The following is a 16,820-nucleotide window of genomic DNA, read 5'->3' on the forward strand; positions in this document are numbered from 1 at the left end:
TAGACGTAGTCCCACGTCAAAAATCGTATAAAAAATGTCTAACGATACAAAATCTTTTTTTCTCGAATGAAAAACGATACAAAGTCGACAACTGAACCGCTTAGGAACCAACATGCTCGATAGTTGCGGTTGATCGCGCGATCGTTATTTTTTTTCTTTCAGAAAGCGTTGAGTGACTTATGCGCCACCCTGTACACCAGTAATGTCTGCAAGTACATATACCCAGCTTAGCGAAGAATCCGGCCCTGAACGAGTAGATATATCTCATCATCCAAACTACGTAACGCAATAGGAGAGAGATGACCACAATCATCGCACAATCATCAACTGCCGCTAATTAGCATTAGCAGCAGTGAGATCGATCGGAGAGAGATAAAAATCCTCGGCTTATCTCAACGAGAAAAACATCGCAAAGCCCAATCGATAGGTCCTGGAGGACTCGTATCGAACGATAGAGTTGAGTTGACTTAGCACCGCCAAACCAACCACACGGAACCCAGGACCCTGGCTCACCGAACAATTTTGTATATTGTTAATTATTCTTTGTTGTAAATAGTTTCTAAATGTTAAATGTAAAATTAAATGTTAATTGTAAAAATAAAAAGTGTGTGAGTTCTATGTAAAACTGTGCAGCAATAAAAAGTGTGTGAATCTCTAAAATTGCGGAAGAGTCCTTTTATCAATCCCCATCTATGTGAGGGAGAAGCCACCGGAATATCGAAGGAAGGACCCACAACTCTCCCACAAGTAATTTGTGGTTTTTTTACGAGAATGCTTTATTATTTATCTAAATTTATAAGAATAAATCCCCTCTGACACAATACACTTTTCCAACAAACAATCCAGTTATCGAAACACTGTTGTGAAACATTTGCTTTCAGTTAACTCAGAGAATTCGTTTTTCTTCGTTCTCTTTTCGGCCGTTTTTTAATGCATTACACCATTCATAAACCCGTGTTTTCGACATAGTTGAGTCACCAAATGTTTTCCGGAACATTTTCAAAGTTTCGGCACTCGGACATCAAACTTTACACACTATCTTTAACCAATAAAATGATTCATATCAGAAAATCGACGAGCCAAAAACGGTAAACCTATTCTTAATGACGCTGTATACTGTATACTAAATGATAGATCGTGCTCAAAATTGACCTAAAGACCACTGAGAGTAGTACCAATTAACAAAAAGGAAAAATTCAGTGGAAAAATTTAAAATTACAAATTCTCAGTGTATATTGGACAGAATTTAAAAATCCAAATTACCGAACAACAATCGAGTAAACGGATCTTTCAAGACGAGCCAAATCCAGCTAGAATAAATACTCCTCACAAGAAGTACTGGAAGTTTTTTTATTTTTCAAAAAAAAATTCAAATTTCAAAATTTCGCCTAATTGCTAAATTCGAGAAATTGTCGAAATTTTGTCAAAAATGAGTTACTTTTCATGAAAAGTCGGGTGGGTAATGTCGGGGACATAACCGGAGTGACGTAGGACTATACAAAGGGGACAGCTTTTGTTAAATATATATTTTAAATATATTGTTTTATTTCCTTCTCCTACGTGAATACCTACCTATCTACCTGAAAAATGGATTAGTTTACTGTTTACTCTTTATGAATATGTTGATGGTTCTGAAAAGAACCTTTGGTGTTGTGTTTTTGTTATCACTCGATATTCCCATCTTGTTCGGTTAAACCTTCCTGTTTAGCTATTGCGTTTGCCACTCGCCACAGCTTTCACAGTTGGAAATTTTATTCCCATCCAGCTTGTGACATATTGTTCAGTAAATTACATTTAATGCGACGTGCCGGAGAAACACTTTGCCACTCACTGAAACTAATTGTTGCCTTGATGAGCGCCGAACCGAAGCTGCTCTGTTCTTGATGCGGGTTTTCTGATTGTCGTGAGCAGCTTTGCAAGCCAACTCGAGCACTCCGACGACCGAAACTCTATAATCGCTGTTAGGTATACTGGTGCTCCGGCACCAATCCGTTCGGCCTAGTTACCCTTGCGGAGCAATCAGTGAATGCGACCAACAGGGAACTGGGGACCTGCACGGTTCGAGTGAGACTTTGCCTTTCCTTAACTTGTCCTCCTTTGTTACGTCCACGATGCCGATGCCGTACAACCACACGGGTTTACGGTTTGAAAGAAAATAAGATATTTTTTTGGGGTCCGCGTGTTTTATACTCTAGCGGTACACACTCACAGGATAGAGACAAATCGGCAGACTCAGCCAGAGGGGCGGGTACAACGAGACGAACGAATAAGGGTTAAAAGGGAGCGATTGCAAAAAAATACATTTATTACGATTTGTTCGCTCGTTGGATTCACATGCAGGCTAAAAAGGCTCCTTTTCAGGATCATAAAATTATCTTCAATCTAAAGAGTTTATTGTTTTGTTATCACTCGATATCCCCATCTTGTTCGGCTAAACCTTCCTGTTAAGCGATTTGTTGCCACTCGCCACAGCTTTCACAGTTGGAAAATTTCTTCCCATCCAGCTTTGTGACATGTTGTACAGTAAATTACATTCAATGCGACGTGCCGAAGCGCCACTCAGTGTCGCATTGGAGGCGATTTTAACCTGTAATGGAACATTTGCGATGACAGTGGACAGTGTCGACTTTCAATGTGGGGTCATAATTTGGATCTCTATGTACACAAATGTCCAACTAAATAAGTCGCATTACATGTCCGTCCAATTAGCTAAATGTCGAACTAATTGTAAATTACTGTACTTTCAATCTGGAAACAATTTAAGAATTGATGAAAATTGAATAATCAGGAAAGTCCCCAACTATCAATAAGCTCAGAACAACTGCCAAATTCACATACTCGTCAGATCCTGGCAAAAAAATTAAGAAAAAATCAATTTGTGTTTTATAATTATTTTGGATAATGTTTTAGAAAGCATTGAACTGTATTTCCTAAACTCTTTTTTGGAAGGTTTAATGGCCCTGAAAAGCGCCTTGTTTTATGGAATGGTTCCAATTTAGAAAACTTTGTACTCGTGGTTTTGAAAAAAAACCATTTCGAACGCCCTCGATGCCGCCTTGTTCTGGATTTGCCACCAAAGCAGTTTGTATAAAGAACAAACTTTTTTCTTCTGCTACCTGATGCCGTTTTGCGATTGCGTTTGCCACTCGCCACTCGCTGCAACTGCCTGTTGTCTTGATGTCCGCCGAACCGAATGTGTTCTGTTCCGAATGCGGGTTTTCTTATCGTCGCGAGCAGCTTTGCCAGCTAACTCGATCACTTCGGCGGCCGAAACTATATAACGCCGGCTAGGTGGACTGATGCACTGATACTAACGCGCTCGGCCTAGCTACCCTTGCGGGGAACTCCAGATCAACACGGTTCGAGCGGGATTTTGCCTTTCCCTTCACTTTTCCTCCTTTGCCATGTCCAGACATGGCTGCTTGGGTTGGTTTGTTGATGTGTTGTGATGCGAACCGATGTGGTGTACGGTTTGAATGAGAATGATCGTTGCGGCAGCGGAGCGGGGATTTTTAAGCTGACTGGCTGGCTCGAGAATTACGCATGTGTGAGACTGCGACCAATGTTTCGTTCATTTTTTTCTTTTTCCTTTCCAATCGTGCTTCATTCTATTTCGCTGCTGCTCTGGTTGCCCGTTTTGGTCGGTACGATTTGAGGAGCACAAAATGGACCAATCAAAAATGGGCACATAGTGCATTTTGACAATGCTTGATATTTCACAATTATTTAATTATTTATCTCAAGAAAAATGAAATGTTATTCGTTATGATAGATGCGTAGATATATTTCCTATCAATTGATGCAAAAACCTTTGCGATCTATTGAGAAATGCTCGAGTTATAAGCGTTCCAAATCTTGCATTTTTTCCTACTTGTTCAGTGCCTAGATTTCCATTTCACCCCCTATATCTTCCGGTTAGACGTAGTCCTACGTCAAAAATCGCTGTTTAGAAGTTCATAAAGAATCGAACAAATGAGATATCCAACGGTCGCTTATGTTTATTCATGCAGCGCCTCTAGTTGTCACATCGAGAAACTCTCGACAGCGTTTTGATCCGGATGGTTTGTTTATTCAGTAGCGACTCACGTTGAGAACCCGACGTGGTCAGGAGGAAAGATCGCAAAATTTCTGAAATTTCTAAAATCAATTGTAAATATCGTACTCAAACGTTACCGGGAGACCCTTACATTGGATCGGGTGAAACCAAGCAGGCGTAGTGGTGGAAATCTACGAGCAAAGGGGATTTTAGCAGTTCACAACAATCCTAGGCTCTCCTTGCGGGATTTGGCGAAAAAGTTCGATGCAAGTCACAGTAGGGTAACACGGGGTGAGTTGGACCACCCCTTTATCTTAAAAAGTACGGCTCAACTTGGATTTTTTATAATGTCGTTTTCTTTCATTATTGATCCGTATGTAACTAACGTAAAAAAACTTTGGTAAAATTCGACAGGTGGAAGGAAACGGTAGCATGAACACAACAAGCACTTTGATTGTCAAGCAATGTGAGTTTTCCGATCTTGGTTTTAAGGTTTTTCCCGCTGATTAAACAAACTTTTCGTGTATTGTGCAGTAAAGTTCTGTTCGTCTACAGAAGAGGAACAATTTGATGCAGCGAAAGTGTAAGTTTGATAACAATAAATGAAATTAATTGCATTTTAATTTTTGCATGTTGTGTGGGGTGACATGGACACGTTTTTGTGGGGTGAATTGGTCCTACAGGTTTGAGGCTTCTCTTTGATCAAATTGATTCCAGATGTCACGGAATTACAAAAATAGAATGGGCAGACAACGTTGGAAGAAGGAGGAGCTTGAAAGAGCAACTCAGGCCATCATAAACGGATTTTCTTTGACCAACAGCGAAAGTGTGTGAAAATGCTCGAACAACAGTGAAAAGATCCATGCAGAATTAGAGATGGTGTGAATCCAATTTTTCTGCTCTGGAATCTGGCCAAGACACCTGGTATCGATCCCAAAACACTGTTACTGATTGTAACATTATCCCAAAATACTTCACATAAACATAAGTATGTTTTTTTTCGATGAAACACACACTGGACCAAATCACCCCGCATCAAATTTTAGTGTCCAAAAATAATCTCTTTTATTTTATGATATAATCGGCAGTTTGAAACTTGATATAATGATTAAACATTATTGATTGAGAGAAAACAAATGTAGCTCAGTATACAATGTGACATTTTTGATTTAGACCATATTGGTTTGGAAATATTAGGCGATTTGCTTAGGTGGTCCAAATTCCCCTCTTTTCCCCTACAGTTCGGGGAATTTGTATATAGGGAGGCCTGAAATCGCATTAAGCCAGCAAACACCCCAACAAGACGCTGAAACAAAACCTGGTTGTCAAAACCCGCGCAAGGAAGCTGTATGAGCAAGTGTTGACCAAGTACAGTGGGTGCATTTTGATGGACGATGAAACATACGTAAAAATGGGTTTCCGACAAACAGCCGGCAACAAATTTTACAATTCCAAGCGTGAAGGGGGTGTTGTGGGTCGGTTCAAATTTGTTTACGCAGATAAATTTGCCCGTAATGATTTGGCAAGGGATCTGTAGTTTTGGAGATAAGTCAATGGTTTTCAGCACTGGGGCAACAATAAATGGAAAAGTTTACAAGAAGGAGTGTCTTCAGACCAGGATTATGCCATTTATTCGATCATACACAAGTCTAGTGAAGTTTTGGCCTGGCTTGGCAAGAAACCATTACAGCCGGGATGTCGTCAAGTGGTATAGGGAGAACAAGATCGATTTCATTGAAAAAAGTGTCATTCCACCAAATTGTTCGGGTTTACCTCCCTTCGAGGGATTTTTGGGCAAACTGGAGAAATGTGGCAGAACCATCAAAAAACAGTTAAAATGCAAAAGTGGTGGAACAAGACAGCAAATACGGTTATCAGCAGTACTGTGCAGAAAATGATAGGTGGTATCACACGATAAGTTCGAAAATTCATCCAAACAGTTGACAAATAATTTTCATGTTTTTCTCCTTTAAAGTTCATAAAAAAAACCTACAAAATGACATCCTTCCCCTTTCTGTACGTTATTGACGTAGGACTACGTCTAACCGGAAGATATAGGGGGTGAAATGGAAATCTAGGCACTGAACAAGTAGGAAAAAATGCAAGATTTGGAACGCTTATAACTCGAGCATTTCTCAATAGATCGCAAAGGTTTTTGCATCAATTAATAGGAAATATATCTACGCATCTATCATAACGAATAACATTTCATTTTTCTTGAGATAAATAATTGAATAATTGTGAAATATCAAGCATTATCCAAATGTACTATGTGCCCATTTTTGATTGGTCCATTTTGTGCTCCTCAAATCGTACCGACCAAAACGGGCAACCAGAGCAGCAGCGAAATACAAAGAAGCACGATTGGAAAGGAAAAAGAAAAAATATGAACGAAACATTGGTCGCAGTCTCACACATGCGTAATTCTCGAGCCAGCCAGTCAGCTTAAAAATCCCCGCTCCGCTGCCGTAACGATCATTCTCATTCAAACCGTACACCACATCGGTTCGCATCACAACACATCAACAAACCAATCCAAGCAGCCATGTCTGGACATGGCAAAGGAGGAAAAGTGAAGGGAAAGGCAAAATCCCGCTCGAACCGTGTTGGTCTGGAGTTTCCCGCAAGGGTAGCTAGGCCGAGCGCGTTAGTACCAGTGCACCAATCCACCTAGCCGGCGTTATATAGTTTCGGCCGCCGAAGTGATCGAGTTAGCTGGCAAAGCTGCTCGCGACGATGAGAAAACCCGCATTCGGAACAGAACACATTCGGTTCGGCGGACATCAAGACAACAGGCAGTTGCAGCGAGTGGCGAGTGGCAAACGCAATCGCAAAACGGCATCAGGTAGCAGAAGAAAAAAGTTTGTTCTTTATACAAACTGCTTTGGTGGCAAATCCAGAACAAGGCGGCATCGAGGGCGTTCGAAATGGTTTTTTTTTTCAAAACCACGAGTACTAAGTTTTCTAAATTGGAACCATTCCATAAAACAAGGCGCTTTTCAGGGCCAATAAACCTTCCAAAAAAGAGTTTAGGAAATACAGTTCAATGCTTTCTAAAACATTATCCAAAATAATAATAAAACACAAATTGATGTTTTCATAATTTGTTTGCCAGGATCTGATGAGTATGTGAATTTGGCAGTTGTTCTGAGCTTATTGATAGTTGGGGACTTTCCTGATTTTTCAATTTTAACCAATTCTTAAATTGTTTCCAGATTGAAAGTACAGTAATTTACAATTAGTTCGACATTTAGCTAATTGGACGGACATGTAATGCGACTTATTTAGTTGGACATTTTTGTAAACATAGAGATCCAAATTATGACCCCACATTGAAAGTCGACACTGTACCACTGTCATCGCAAATGTTCAATTACAGGTTAAAATCGCCTCCAATGCGACACTGAGTGGCGCTTCGGCACGTCGCATTGAATATAATTTACTGTACAATATGTCACAAAACTGGATGGGAAGAAATTTTCCAACTGTGAAAGCTGCGGCAAACGCAATCGCTAAACAGAAAGGTTTAGCCGAACAAGATGGGGATATCGAGAGATAACAAAACAATAAACTCTTTAGATTGAAGATAATTTTGTGATCCTGAAAAGGACCCTTTTTAGCCTGCATGTGAATCCAACGAGCGAACAAATCGTAATGAATGTATTTTTCTTCTTCTTCTTTCTTTGTTTTTAAGAGGCTTTAAACTTTGCAGTTCATTCGCCTCTAGCCCAGTGAAGAGCCACAATAAAACCAGCCCAGAGGGGACTGACGAAAGGGAAACCAACAAAATCACTCATCAGATCCGTCCGCTCGACTCTCGGTTAAAGAAGAAGGTAGGAAGGGATCCTATGCTTCATAAGATATTTAATATATGCTGTAAAGAAAAGTAAAAATTTACTGATCCGAGGACCAAAGCAGTAACGAAGCACAAGTGACCTAGCGAAAGGCGTGTTCCAAAGCCAAAAAACAAAACGGCCCCTCTCAGGAGGATAGGAAGGAAAGGAGTGGAAAGGATTTGGGTGGGATTAGTGGAGTGGAAGGGGGTGGGAGTGGTATGGGAAGGAAAGTGGGGAGGAGTGGGTGTGGGTTGGGGTGAAATGAAATGAAATACAGTTTGAATAGATAATAAAATATAGTGGTTTTGAATTTAATGGTATATAGTAGAGCTGAAAAATGGAGAGGTTTATTTAATGAATTTATCCTCCTTGGTGAGTGTGGCTGTAGGAATAGGAAGTTGATTAAAGTATAATGTAATGGATAGAAGATAGATGTGGGTATGAAAGTATATATTATATTATTTGTTATTTATTATTATTGAATGCGTGTATATACATGTATGAATTCCTTCCTTCCGACCCGTACATACATGTGTATACACACATAAACACGCATACATGACTGTGAAGTGGCGAACTTTAATAAGCACTTTCCAAGGTATTTAGTATTTCGATTTAGATTTTACCAAAGAAGTCGGTTTCTTTCAGAAACGCAATTAAATTGGTTTCTTGGGTCTCGTCTCTACTGAGGATATCTCGGAGACTCTGACCTATGTTGTGTCGGACTCGAGCATCTTTGGTATTTTGACATTCAAGTAAAAGATGGCTAACGGAAACCAGAGCTTCGTTGCAAGCACATTGGGGTTTTTCGGCTCTGCAGAACAAGTGTGAGTGGGTGAAGTTAGTGTGCCCAATTCGAAGACGGGTAAGGACTTGCCTTTCCCTACTATTGAGACGGTCCTCCCAAGGGAGAGTGGAATTTTTAATTTTATGAAGATGAGTGGGACGGCTGTTTATCCAACCTATGTCCCAACTTTCACGGACTTGCTGTTTTACCCAGCGGACAATGGCAGATGGAGGACAGGGCATGTCTGGGGGTTCTATTTTGCTGCCCTTGCCGGCCAGTATGTCGGCGGCTGTGTTTCCGCGTATTCCTGAGTGACCAGGAACCCAGCAGAAGGAGATGTTTTTATTTGAAGCAGCCTCTTCTGTTTGCTTAATCCATGGGTGTTTGCTGTTTCCACTCAGAAGATTATGGAGACAGCTAGCTGAGTCGGAGAATATTGTGGTAGGAAGAAAATCATGGGTGCATTCTTGGGTAGCTATTAAAAGGGCGAAAGCTTCCGCACTGAAGATGGAGCATTGCGGTGGAAGAGAAAAGCTACCAGTGTATCTACTCTCAAAGATTCCACATCCAACTCCATCGGCACTGACTGAACCATCTGTGTATACCTGGTGATTAATTTGAAAATTGGATGCAACGAGGTTATTGAAGCAGGCTTTGACTTTTGGAGAAGGGTCTCCCGCCCGAACTGCCTTGAGAAGTTCAAGGTTAATGTTCGGCGGTTTGACGTTCCAATTTCTTCCCGTCGCAGATGAACGTTCACATATATCGGGAAGATCTTTGTTCGTGAGATTTTTGAACCATGTTTTAGCCCTATGTATTAATGGGACATTGTGGTCGCTTTCGGGGAGTGACAAGTGACGGATGGCTTTATTAGTGATGGCTTTTGTTACCAGGTGGGTGAAGGGAAGTTGCCCACTTTCTGCCATTACAGCAAGAGTAGGACTGGTGGGAAAAGCGCCAATTGCGAGCCGAATTGCTTTATTGTAAATTGGTTGAATGGTGTTTAACACCCTGTCCCCTCCACGGCTGAAGATGCCTATTCCGTAAAGGATTTGTGGGACCAACCAAACATTTACAACATTTAGCAGCGTCTTTCTATGGCCAGAGGCTAGGTTGCCTGCGATAGCCTTGATGATGTTCAATTTCTTTCTGGTGGCTATTTTGGTCTTTTGGGAATGTGATAGGAAGTTGAGTTTCTTGTCGAAAGTAACCCCTAGTATTTTCAATGTCCTCATTGTAGGGATCGGGATTTTGTTGAGCTGAAGATAGGTTCTCCTTCTGAGAGCTTTTCCGATATGTATGTGTTTGGATTTCTCCGGGGAAATTTTAAAACCTGTTTTTAGAGCCCAGTTTTGGATGGAGTCTAAGGTTTTTTGAAGCCTCTTTCTCTGAATTAAGCCGAAGCAGCTCGTAGAGATAAGAGTGATGTCATCTGCATAGACTATGATCTTTATATGGTCCGGGATAATCTCGAATAGAGATTGCATGGCAATGTTGAAGAGGGTTGGTGAAAGTGCTGAGCCTTGTGGGAAGCCGTTTTCTGGGATTTTTAGAGAAGATTGGTGGTTGTTAATAACGGTTTTGAAAGACCGGTTTTCTAGAAAACTTTTAACGAAGAGACCTAATCTTCCACGAATCCCCCAGTCGAAAAGGCTTTTCAGCACTGGGTACCTCCATGCCCGATCGAAGGCCTTGGATAAATCCAGGGAAACAATATCAATGTGGTGTAATTTTTCAGTTGCGTCGTCTAGGATTTTTTCGATTGCTACAAGGCAATCTTCTGTACCTTTTCCCGCACGGAAGGCGAATTGTCTGGGATCAATCAGCTTATTTGACTCTAGAAAAGTCGTTAAGCGTCGATTGATCATTTTTTCCAAGACTTTCCCAACACAACTTAGGAGAGTGATGGGGCGGAAATTGTCAAGAAGATGATTGTTCATGTCTGGTTTCGGGATACAGATCATTAAACCCTCTTTCCAGCAACTGGGGAGGGTTCCACTGTCCCAGACTTTGTTGAGGAGCTTCAGAAGTGCTTTTTTCCCGAGATGGGGTAGATTCTTAAGCATAGGGTAGCTGATGTCATCAGGTCCTGTGGATCCTTGTTTGACTTTGTTCAGTACCCAATCGAGCTCTTTGAGGGAGAGGTTTTTGTTGAAGTCAAATTCCACATCGGTATGAAAATCGATGGGAATTCTTTCGCATTCCGTTTTGTGGGTTAGAAAGGTTTGGTCGTAGTTTTGATTGGAGGAGGCGGAAGCAAAGAAATCTCCAAACGCCTCGGCGATGATTTTCCGGTCATTGGTGTATTGACCGTTAATTAGAAGATTATATTCTTTGCTTCTTTTCTTTCCATGAAGCCTGCCAATCTTACTCCATAACTCCTTTGTTGACGCGTTGGGATTAATTTCGCTGACGAATTTAACCCAACTGTTGTGCTTGGCTGTGTTGATAGCAGTCTTAGCTTCTTTGCGAGCCCTTTGGAACTCTGCAAGCAGAGTGGGTCTCAGTGGGCTGTCCGGATGGGCCTTTCTTAATTTGCGTAGGGCCTTACGTCGACCTTTGATCGCTGCCTTCAGCTCAGGCGACCACCATGGGACACATTTCCTGCCAGGGATGCCACTGGTTCTGGGGATGTGCACCATTGCAACTTCTAGGACAACTTTGGAGAATTCCTTGGCTGTCCAATCTCGTTTAGCGGAGAGGCGGTTTTCAATGTCAAACTGATAGCCAGCCCAGTCAGCGTATTCAAATTTCCATCTTGGCCTTGTTGAAAACTCTGGAGAAGTTTGGCCGAAGGAAGTGAAGATTGGAAAATGATCGCTTCCGCAAGTATCATCGTGGATGTTCCAAGAAAGTTTTGAAGATAGTTTGTCTGATACTATAGTGAGATCGATGGCTGAAGTAGTACCAGAATAATGGATTCTGGTGTGTTGGCCGTTGTTAAGAAGGAGAAGAGAATGATCGGATATGAAATCCTCAATGATGGATCCTTTTCGATCGAGGTATGCACCTCCCCAGGCGTATGAGTGGGCGTTGAAATCACCCATAAGCATGATTGGGGCGGGAAGTTGGGCGAACAGATGGTCCAGTTGGCCGCGTAGAGTGTTCGGATCGGAATCATAAGTGATGTAGATGCTAACGACGGTGATTGGAAAGGGGTGTTTAATGCGCACTACCACTGCCTGAAGATCAGTGGTAATGGGAAGAAGATCATGTGGAGTGCCATCTTTGATTGCGATTGCAACTCCGTTTTTTGAGGGGTTGGGACCCTCTTTGAAATATGTGATATATTTTGAGATGAAGTGTTTATTGAAATTGTTTGGTGTCATAGTTTCTTGAAGGGCTATGACTGTGGGATTAGAGTTCGAAATAAGCATTTTCAATTCTAGAATATTTCGTCGGATACTTCTGATGTTCCATTGTATCCCGAATTTCTGTGTTGGAGTGAATGTGTTGGTGTTTTTGACTCTAATTCCTAAGTCTTAAATGTGTGTATGTTTGAACTATTCAAGGAGAATTAGTTCGATGGTCCTTTACCCTTGGAAAGAGAAGCTTTCTTTGAGGTGTTGGTGTCGTTTTTGTTTGGTGTAGAAGTCTTTGGAGTGTTTGTTGTGTGTGTGTTGTTTTTTGTTGAGTGTGCGTTGCTGTTGTTGTTATTGTTGTTTTTTGTTTGATGTGTGTTGTTGTTGTTTTTTGTTGGTGTTGTGTTGTTATTTGTTGGTGGTGTAGTTCTTTGTTCGTTTTTTGTTCTTTTCTTGTCCTTGTTATTTTGGATTTCATCTTCGGATTTTTGATCTGAATCAGAAGATGATCCTTTCGCCATTTTCCGATTATTTTTATTTTTGTTTGGAACATCAGAAGTGTCCATTGAAATGACTGATTCGGTTTCGGATTCCGTTGTTGAGCTGTCGGTTGTCGACTCTGTCATAGAAGTATCGATTGTAGTGTCAATTGGGGGAGTGCTTTTGCGGCTAGAAGAGGCCGAAGCGGCCGAGGCGCAGTTGCAGCTGGGTGTTGGTTTTTGCAAGTTGGAGAGTCTGTCTTGCAGAACACTTGCAAAAGTTGGTCCATTATTTTGACCGTTGTATTTTTCTTTCGCCTCTTTGTAGGAGATACCATAGTCGATTCTTATTTTTGTGATGTTGTTCTCGGTTTGCCATACGGGGCATTTCCTATTCGAAGAGGAATGGTCCTCTTGGCAATTCAAGCAAAATGCTGAAGCGTTTCAGGTTTTAATTCCATCCATTGTTCTGGATGTTCCTGTCCACAATTTCGGCAAAGCGGGTTCTCGCGTTTGCATCGTTTGCTAGTATGTCCAAATTTGTAGCACTTAAAGCATTGCATTGGATTGGGATAGAAATTTCTAGTCCCAGCCCGAATAAATCCAAAATTAATGAACTCGGGAACAACAGTTCCACGAATCGTCAAAATAAGAGTGGCAGTTGGCACAACAATGTTGTTCTTCTTCCTGGTGATGCGCTTGACATCGATCACACCTTGATCGGAAAGCTCTGTCACCAGTTCGGATTCTTTGATGTCAATTACATCACGGCAAGTAACAACGCATTTACGTTGATTTAGGATTGGATGCCGTTCAGTGGGTCGGCCCACCTTGGAGCAGTACGTTGGGTAGGTTTACCCTCGTACAAATTTGTAGCCCAGCCTCCCGGAGGTCCGGAGCTACTGGAAGCCATGCTGTTGTCGGCTACCCCCTAGATATTGCCGACAGATCGTTTTATTATTTAAAAGAGAGAACACTTATGAGGGCTTTTCACTTTGGGATATTATCTAGAAAAACACTCTGTCACTTTTTCTTTATAGAGCTCTTACAAAAACCACAAATAATCGCGAACAATTTAGGGGAATAAACTTTTGATATTGTTTTCTTCAGTCACTTCACCGTCCGTAATGCGTGTTTTTTTTTAGTTTTTTGTTTATGTTAAAAATCACTACAGTACTAAAAGAAAAACTGGCACCACTGCCCAAAGGAAAAAGGGGGCGTGGCGTCGGTGACGCCGCAAAAGCGCGCGCTTTTCCGGTTTGCCGGCAAGCGCCCGCTCCTAACGGTCGAAACTAGCCGTTTCTATCTGCTTCTTCTTCTGCTGCCGCGCTGCAATAATCAAAACGATGCTCCTTCAAAATTCGCCAACGAGAGACGTCCTAGTCCGCTTGTCCAAAACGTCAAACTGCTGAGCTGAAAATAAAAGCGACCTTCTCGGTCGGAGGTTAAAATCAGTATCATGTATTTTTTTGCCATCGCTCCCTTTTAACGCTCATTCGTTCGTCTCGTTGGACTCGCCCCTCTGGCTGAGTCTGCCGATTTGTCTCTATCCTGTGAGTGTGTACCGCTAGAGTATAAAACACGCGGACCCCAAAAAAATATCTTATTTTCTTTCAAACCGTAAACCCGTGTGGTTGTACGGCATCGGTATCGTGGACGTAACAAAGGAGGACAAGTTAAGGGAAAGGCAAAGTCCCACTCGAACCGTGCAGGTGTGCAGTTCCCCGTAGGTGTTTCCGCCAATTGCTCAGCAAGTGTAGCTAGGCCGAGCGCGTTAGTACCAGTGCAACAGTCCACCTAGCCGCCGTTATATAGTTTCGGCCGCCGAAGTGATCGAGTTAGCTGGCAAAGCTGCTCGCGACGATGAGAAAACCCGCATTCGGAACAGAACACATTCGGTTCGGCGGACATCAAGACAACAGGCAGTTGCAGCGAGTGGCGAGTGGCAAACGCAATCGCAAAACGGCATCAGGTAGCAGAAGAAAAAAGTTTGTTCTTTATACAAACTGCTTTGGTGGCAAATCCAGAACAAGGCGGCATCGAGGGCGTTCGAAAATGGTTTTTTTCAAAACCACGAGTACTAAGTTTTCTAAATTGGAACCATTCTATAAAACAAGGCGCTTTTCAGGGCCATTAAACCTTCCAAAAAAGAGTTTAGGAAATACAGTTCAATGCTTTCTAAAACAAATGGTCGTGATGGACGTACATGGGGATCAAAGACAATGTAAAGATGTATTCCATGTACGGGGCTAGGTGGTGAGCCTTCATAAAAAAACGCAAAAACACAACGCCAAAGGTTCTTTTCAGAACCACCAACATGTTCATAAAGAGTAAACAGTAAACTAATCCATTTTTCAGGTAGATAGGTAGATATTCACGTAGGAGAAGAAGAAAATAAAACAATATATTTAAAATGTATATTTAACAAAAGCTGTCCCCTTTGTATAGTCCTACGTCACTCCGGTTATGTCCCCGACATTACCCACCCGTCTTTTTTTATGCTGAAAAATCTTCTACTTTATGCGACCAAATTCTAACTGACACAAGCTTTATTGATTGCTGTGATCAAAGTGATCCCAGGAGAAAATCACGCAGTTGCACGTTCCGATTCGAGGCGCGACAGTTACGTGTTAAGTCACCGAATTTTCGTTCCAAAAAGATACGCTTTGCCTCGAAAAACGAGCCATACAAGAATCTCACGATGAATAGTGTGCTCTAAGTAATCCAATAGAACACAAACAACATTCATTTCATTAGGCTAGCGAAGGCATCTGGCACCGCGTGGGGATATCACACATCCATCACAAATCGCATGCACATTCCACATTCATCAACCCGCTTGCAGAGGAGAGGGTTTCGATGAAGGAAACACCCGAATCGTACGCCCGGTAAACCGTTACAGGAGCACCAAAGTCAATTTACGTCAACAGGGCCACAGAACCAAAAAGCTACGGAAGGCAAGATCGGAGAGTTGACTCAGTATCACGCTTTTGCTACCCTCACCGGGTGGAACGCCATCGATTTTGCACCCCCGTATAGGGCGAGGGTTCTGCTGGATGGGAAACGAATATTTCTTTTCGCCAAACAATCATCCGCAGAGCGTCGAGCAACGAAGAACAAGCAATCAGCGGGAAATATTCGTGTCCTCTGCGATAAGATAAAAAAATTGCCTCGTGTTTGTGTCAAGCACACACAGACGGAGGAAAAACTTACCTTCCACCAGCAGGAAGATTAGGCCAGCCACGAGATAGAACACCATAGCCGCCAGTTGGATGTACAAGTGAACGAACTGGCACTTGCGGTGGTTCAGCTTGAGACCGTTGGTCAGCGCCACCGAGATGATGAGCGTGATAATGGCCACGATGTATGGCCAGAACTGCGTTTCCCGGAAGATAGTGCCGAAGGTCACATGCGATTGGAGGGGTAACACTAGCAGATAGCCAAATGTCAGCCCCGCTGGAATGTAGCTCCAGCCGGACGTCAGCATCGACAAGTGTTGCATGTTTTTTTCGGTGTTCATGCCGTTTTTCCACGATTTATTGCTCCCCAATTGGTTCACTCTAACACAGCCCTCAATTTTGTAATCGTTGCGTACTCTGTCAATCACACTTATCGGACACTTTCGTTCTCGTTTTCGAACTGCTGGTCGGTACAAAGCGGCGTAGTTCTACGGCGTACCGAATCTTATCACACACAAGGTTCACTAATTCTTCGAAGCTTTTCGCTGAACTGTGGATAATCAACCTGATAAATTCTGATCAGATGTGCCACATCAAACGAAGCTGGATACTGGACGATGAGTCAGTTCGGATTTGATTCCTTTCAACAGTGATTACATTCTCACTGATTACTCATGCGACATCATCGTGAAAAATTATCTGATTTCTTCAAAAAAAAAAAACAAAGAACTAACCGAAAAAGATTTCACCTCCCGCATCTATCCATCGCCGTGACTTTCGATTGACTGACGCATTCGGCGCGCGAATCGACATTCCCAACCGCACCTATAGATACTGTGTCTTATCAACCCAAGTGTTGGTGATTTTGGGAAATTTTTCACTGTCGTATTTTGTTGTTATCGTCGTTATATATTGATAACTGCTATCGATACTGATACCAAGCGTTGTAATATGAAAAACGTATTCCACCGAAAGCAGCGACATCTTGTCCTGGGGCGATTTGTCATCGGTGCCAGCTCACTTGCTGAACATCGGGTCAGCGGTCAAGAGTGGTTGATATCGCTGTTATCAATTATTGATTGTTCAATCAAGGTGTGTGCTGCAAACTGAGTGATCCAACGCCTACACCGGTTGAGGACTTAGGGTTGATGAAGTGGAACTATCATTGGCAAACTTACATCAGGTAGTAGAAATGAATCAC

At 42.2% G+C, this 16,820-nt stretch overlaps 1 protein-coding gene across 1 annotated transcript in view; it reads right to left on the reverse strand.

Annotated features, from left to right (window-relative positions):
* LOC129766092 (uncharacterized) overlaps positions 1–16,407 on the reverse strand; it is a 30,183-nt gene extending 13,776 nt beyond the window's left edge. The window contains exon 1 of the mRNA XM_055766551.1: positions 15,654–16,407. Coding sequence (XP_055622526.1) covers positions 15,654–15,960 — 307 coding nt within the window. The 5' untranslated portion in view covers positions 15,961–16,407. The remainder of the gene's footprint in view (positions 1–15,653) is intronic.
* Between the last annotated feature and the right edge of the window lie 413 nt (positions 16,408–16,820).

Source organism: Toxorhynchites rutilus, chromosome 1, assembly GCF_029784135.1.
Source record: "Toxorhynchites rutilus septentrionalis strain SRP chromosome 1, ASM2978413v1, whole genome shotgun sequence".
NCBI lineage: Eukaryota > Metazoa > Arthropoda > Insecta > Diptera > Culicidae > Toxorhynchites > Toxorhynchites rutilus.